Raw genomic sequence first — 6,000 nt, 5'->3', positions numbered from 1 at the left:
TATTTTGGGAATTATGGCTAAAGGGGTTGCCGATAAGCTCACTGTTTGAAAAGAGAAATGTTATAAATGCAGTGAGCAAATCGGGCAACATTTGACCATGCGAGCTAAGCAAAGAACCATGCAAAATTTAAATTGTGAGATTCGGGACCCAATTATGGGGCTAACCACGGATCCAGATAACATCAGACAATCATTCCATCAATACCATCAAAACCTTTACTGGGACAATCTAAAGGGAAGTGTCAGAGAGATTAATGACTACTTAGACTCAATCCGTGGTAAACAATTCTCCTTAAAAGAACAGCAGCAGCTAGAAGATCCCCCAAATTGGATAGAGATTCTAATAAGCATGAATAGTTTCCTAAATGGCAAAGATACTGGCATGGACAGTATTCCTAATAAATTTTACAGGACATTTGCCCAACAGCTTAAGGGGTGCATGACTCAACTATTCGCCCATGTGTTTAAGAGGGGTGAGTTCCAAGTTCTTGGACCGCTGCAAAAATTGTGCTATTCCCTAAAAAAGTTGTCTCCATCTCTAACAATCTAACTCCAGTGACAGGGGTTCAACAAGTGAATGTTTAGCATCAGAAGCTGGATGAGAGACAACTCTTTGAAGCTGAATGCAAACAAGACTGAGGTTCTTTTGTCTGGATCTCTGGAAACAATTTGGTCTAACATCTGGCAGACGGAAGTCTAATGACTTCTCCCCACTCCAGTTAAGACAGCACAAACTCTTGGTGCCATATTCAATGATACCTTGAGTTTTGACGCACACATCAGTGGTAGTGCTAGTACTTGATTTTACATCATAAGGATCTTGAAAAATAACTTTACTTATATCCCGGCAAATTTGCCCCAATCAGTAATCATCACCTGAGTCACCTTATGGCTTGATAATTGTAAAACTCTGTGCCTTAACGTTAACAGCTGTTCCCTGAACAAACGTCAGGTAGTACAGAACAAGGCTGCCAGCCTTCTCCTAAACTACCCCAAGAGGCTCTCGTCAGAGATGGCATCATCTCTCTTCATTGGCTTCCAGTTAGAAAGCTCATCTTATTCAAAGCTCTGTGCTCTGATTTTGTGGCATTGGATAAGAAGGGCCCCAGTCAAATGAATGCACTATTTCACTGGTACACACCTGGGAAGTCTTTAGGATCTGCTCACTTTAAAAAAGCTATGACTCCCAGATTTAGGAAGGAAAGATGGGGATGCACTCCTTTACATTTGCCGCTGCTAACCTGTGGAACAACTTGCCCACTCATATTTCGGAAGCTAGACTCCCTTGTGTCCTTTAAAAAACATTTGAAAACTTGGCTTTTTTCACTATAGTTTCCTGCTTTCTTGGTTAGTTTCTCTCTGTTAATTAGTCTATCTCACAATAGCGCTTTAGTACCTGAGGGTTTTAGTGCATGAATTAATAAATTTATTTTTTAATTAACAAAAATGGTTACAAAATGCAGTGCATGGTGTGTCCTTCCACGCACCTTCTTCGGTCATTGATAAAAATAACATGGTATCATTTCATTTAGCACATATCGAACAGTTCCACAGGGTGTAAAATAAGAGTCCATAAAATGTGATATATGCTCACTAATTTGGGCCTGTGGCCAGCCTTTAGACCAAGGCCCATTCTTTGCTTACAAGTTCTTTAAATTGACGTGCAAATTGTGCTAGTCTAGCCAGTTCCATGGGGATCTCTAAGTTAATAAGAAGTTTTATTGCGTCTGGACAGGTATGGGTGCTGTATTTTAAAAACAAATGTTTTAATAAAGTGCAGCGTGCGTGATTCAATTGTGCGCAGATACATACTAGGTAAACCAAAGACTCCTTATACCGATGACACAGTCTGCAAGTGATACCGCCTCTAGGGGGTTCCAGCTAATATTGATATCTTTTATTGGCATGACCATGAGTCTGACTGACAGGATTTGCTTTAGAATTGATTCATTCAGAGCTGAGTCAAGATATGACTGACTCATTTTGTCCTTATAGGAGCTGGCTAAAAGTCTGATATTGCTACTAGGGGACTTTATAAGCCACGGGTCGTCTCTCCTGGTCCCCCCAGTTGGACAAGTCAAGTTGCAATTAATTGTGGGCAGATAGGACATCAGCCCAAGGATTTTTGCCTTTTGTGAACATTTCTTTCAGAGTTGCTTTCATTGTGTTGGGGGTGCTGCACATGTCCTTCAATAGTAACAGATGATCGATGCCCAGTGTTCGTAGGATTGTTTGCTTAGTCCGAATTCCAGCCGAACCAAAGCATTCCGGGCATGGGTGGGTATCTGGAAGGGTTTTAGTGTGCTTCATAAAACTTTATCACTTTATCATAAATAAAATAAACTTGTATTCATCCGTAAGAGACTTGATTCAGCACTCTTTATCCATTGGCCTGTTCTGCTGTCAATCAGATTTTGCTTTTGCGCACTACAGCATATACAGCAAGGTGCAATGGGTTTGCCCACTTCAGGCATTGGTTGTCTTGCACTGTGAAAGATGCCCCTTTTTTCATGATCATGGGCACATTCACTTGAAAAGAAGTGCACCCAGTGCCAGGGCTGGTGGGTCAAAACATTACTATGATCATGGGTTTTCTTTCAATTTTTTAATATTTTGTATTTCATTTAGTCATCAATGTATGTTAAAAAAAAATATTATATCTTCGGGTTACAGTAATGCAAAGCCAATTGTATCTTTTATTTGAGTCAATAAGGTTCATATTTTCCTGTGATAAATACACTTGTCATCTAGGAAACACCCCTACCTGCTGTTACAATGATATGCTAATGCAATGGTTATCACGCCAGCTTGCCAAAGCAGACGTGTGGCTTTGCCAGTGCTTGTCTTCGCTTGCTGTAACTGTACATAAGCTGCATATTTGCTCCCAGAGTGCTGCAAGGCACGCACGCTGCCGCTTTAAGAGAGAGGGGGAGGGCGCTGGCACAGGAAGACAAGCCTGCCCACAAGACATCTGCCTTTTGATCCATTCAAAAAATTACCCAGGCAAATTCCTGACTCCTCGAAGAGGAAGTGCAATTGCAAGGGATATTTTCTGCACATGTTGCAGCGGCAGGGGCCGGGCCGTCAGCTGAAGGCAGGCCAGTCACTTCCTATGACTCTGGGCCTCCCTCGCGCTGCTGCACCAGGAAGCTGTCGGTTATTATTACATGCTAAGCTGGCTGTGTGGAAACACGAGTTCCCTCTAGCAGCGAGGCTGGGCTGTCCCTGGTCGGTGATGCCTGGGCTCTGAGGCATGGTGCTGTGAACACACGGGGGCCATGGCTGCGAAGGAAGATCTGTACGGTAAAGTGACTCCCAGGAGAAACCGGCAGCACAGGGCAGGGACCATAAAAAACGGATCGTCTCTGGACATTCTCCTGTCAATGGGGTTCCCGAAAGCCAGGGCGTAAGTGGCTGCCTCATTGTTTGTTTTTTCTCTGCATTTACTAAACACCGCCCGAGCACGGGTATCCCAGGGTGTATTTTTACATGCTATTGATATGTCTGTATGTGGCACTAATGGCGAATTGCTTCCCTGTTTAAGCGAAAGGTATGATGATTGTAACCATAGTGCCTCTGGAATGGCACCGCTATTGTTGCCTGCGATGGGCACTAATGGGTGCCTCTGTTACATGTATGTATTAACATAGACTGGTGTTTATTGCTTTGCATATATGATGCGTGTTCTGGGCCAGAGCCCCTTTCGGATCACAGGAACAGCATCAGGACTGTGCGGAATGCAGCAGAAAACCAAACAGTTATCTAAAGTACACAGGCGCCAAGTGACTTCCATTTTAGAGCCGCTCTGGTGTGTTACTCGTGCTACGGTGGTGGGGGAGCAAATGAATACGAGAGGTGTGTGTTTGTGAGATGCTGTGCCTAGGGGTGTGTTTCGTTGATTCTGTGTGGAGAGTGTTCAGAGGGACTGCTGGACCGCTGTGTGCGACTTTTATGTGCATGTTTATAATACCTGCTCTATGCGGTGCGGTGGCATGTGCTGTCAAATGTTTCGCAAAGATATGTGAGTGTGTGTGTAAAACAGGTGTGTGGAGTGATGTAGTGCAGAGGTGTGTATGTATATGTGTGTAAGTAAGGCTCTGCAGAGGTGCAATTGTGAGTTTTAATGCTTTTCAGAGAGGTGCGAGTGTGTGTGATGCAGAGGTATAATTGATGCTATGCAGAGGGGTGTGTTTGTGCGCGCGTGAGATGCTGTGCCACGGAAGACGTGTGCGTGCGCGAGAGAGAGCAGCTGACGAGCAGCGAGGCTCTTGTGCTTGCAGCACGGTGGATGCAGTGTCACCCACTGCAGTGTTTCTGAGGCAGGGGTGTCGGTTTCCACTGAGGCGATGGAGGCTGGGAGTGGGAGGGGTTGCAGGCTGTGCTCATTGACAACGGAGCACTGAAATGAGTAACACGGGTCCCTTGGGCTGAGGGGGTCGGGGCGTCCGCAGTCTCCCTGTCCAGAGAAAGGCCGGCCCGAGGGCCTGCTGACATGTCCACTGCGGCCGGAGGGTGCTCAGGTGCTAGTAGGCTCGCCAAACGCCACACCGCAGCGTTGACATTAAGATTAATGATGGCAGCGCGTGGTATTGGCAGGACTTTCTGATTACAAAACTGGCCAATTTTTTTTGTGTGAAGTGTACTGAATACAGGAATTATCATTAAAAGGTATTTAGACGTAGGGAAAATCTTTGCAGTATTAATCACTAAATAACAAGTAATATTTACTTTTTTTTATTTGCTTGCATCTGTTTAGGCGGGTTATTTTCAGAAACATATTGTGCTAAATGAGATTTGTTTTCTCGTGCACGCCCGCCCTTGACAGGACAACAAATACCTTTAACTTCAATCTACTCATCATTAGAATCTGACATGAGAGATTTTCAAACACCCGTTTATTGAAACGTTAATAAAATCCCAAGCGTGCATTGACCGAGTCATCATTAGTTACTGATCTGCAAGTCAAGGGTTCAGATCTCAGTGGGGGGAACTCTGCCTTTCATCTCTCGGAAGTCGATAAAATGAGACCTTTGCGACTATTTCGAATATCAGGGCACCTGTTAATTATAGATCTCGGAGCGGGCAACATTTCGGTAGCAGGCGCTACACAAATCGAGTTGTTCGCATGCATAATTAGATCACTTGGATACATTGTTGCCTCTTTTTAGTTGAAAGTGTTATCCGGAAGGAGAATCGTATTCAAAGAAATGGAGCGAATGCCTAATGTTTATTTAGCCGACTGGCGAGGATTCACTCATATGTCAGGCAGGCCTGACATGATGCGACTACTTCCTCTGGCCACGCCCTCGTTAGAGCCAGCTGCCTGTCAAACATTATCTCAGTTCCTCGACAGGCAGTCCATTTCTGGTCTCACCCTCCTATTTGTTTCAGACCTCGTTCGGACGTGGCTGATCATGCCTCCCAATTTGATGCTAATGGTATCCGAGCAAAATCCTTTGGAGCGCGGAAAAGGTGTCCCGCGTCATACTGTTTGTACGGGAGCGCGCGTTGTCCTATCGATTCTTCCCTTGCTTGCTTTGTCAGGTGTGTCTGCTGCATTGTTAGTGACCTCACTCCTCCAGAGTCAGCTAGTGCCTGGGCATTATGCAGGAGGGAGGACACGGGATATCCATCCATCCATCCGTCCGTCCGTATAAGTCACCATTCACCTAGGCTCAGTGTGCACTCCATTCAGACTTCTTCCAGCCCTGGTGCCTGTCATGCCCCCGATTCTGAAAAACATATACAGAAAGCAAAACATGTGGAATGGAAATGCGTGCAGTAATGTAAACTATTAGCAAGTATTATGTACACATTCCATTCCAGTTTTTTAGCTTGTAAATGCAATTACAGACATCTGTCAAGAATATGCAGATTATTCCTATCCCCAACTCCAAACGGAAAGCCAGACACTGCTGAGCCGCACCCCTTCTGAACGGAAACCCAAGAAATCCACAGAAACTTCTGCGCCTTATTGTGCCTCAATGCTGAGGTGCAAGG

The 6,000-nt window shown here is 44.9% G+C and overlaps 1 protein-coding gene across 1 annotated transcript in view; it reads left to right on the top strand.

Moving 5' to 3' along the window:
- Positions 1–2,975: 2,975 nt before the first annotated feature.
- The window catches only part of UBASH3B (ubiquitin associated and SH3 domain containing B), an 806,096-nt gene continuing 803,071 nt past the window's right edge, over positions 2,976–6,000 (top strand). The window contains exon 1 of the mRNA XM_086956973.1: positions 2,976–3,406. Coding sequence (XP_086813099.1) covers positions 3,279–3,406 — 128 coding nt within the window. The 5' untranslated portion in view covers positions 2,976–3,278. The remainder of the gene's footprint in view (positions 3,407–6,000) is intronic.

Source organism: Lissotriton vulgaris, chromosome 2_1 (genome assembly GCF_964263255.1).
Source record: "Lissotriton vulgaris chromosome 2_1, aLisVul1.2, whole genome shotgun sequence".
NCBI lineage: Eukaryota > Metazoa > Chordata > Amphibia > Caudata > Salamandridae > Lissotriton > Lissotriton vulgaris.
This window is presented reverse-complemented; position numbering and strand designations above follow the sequence as displayed.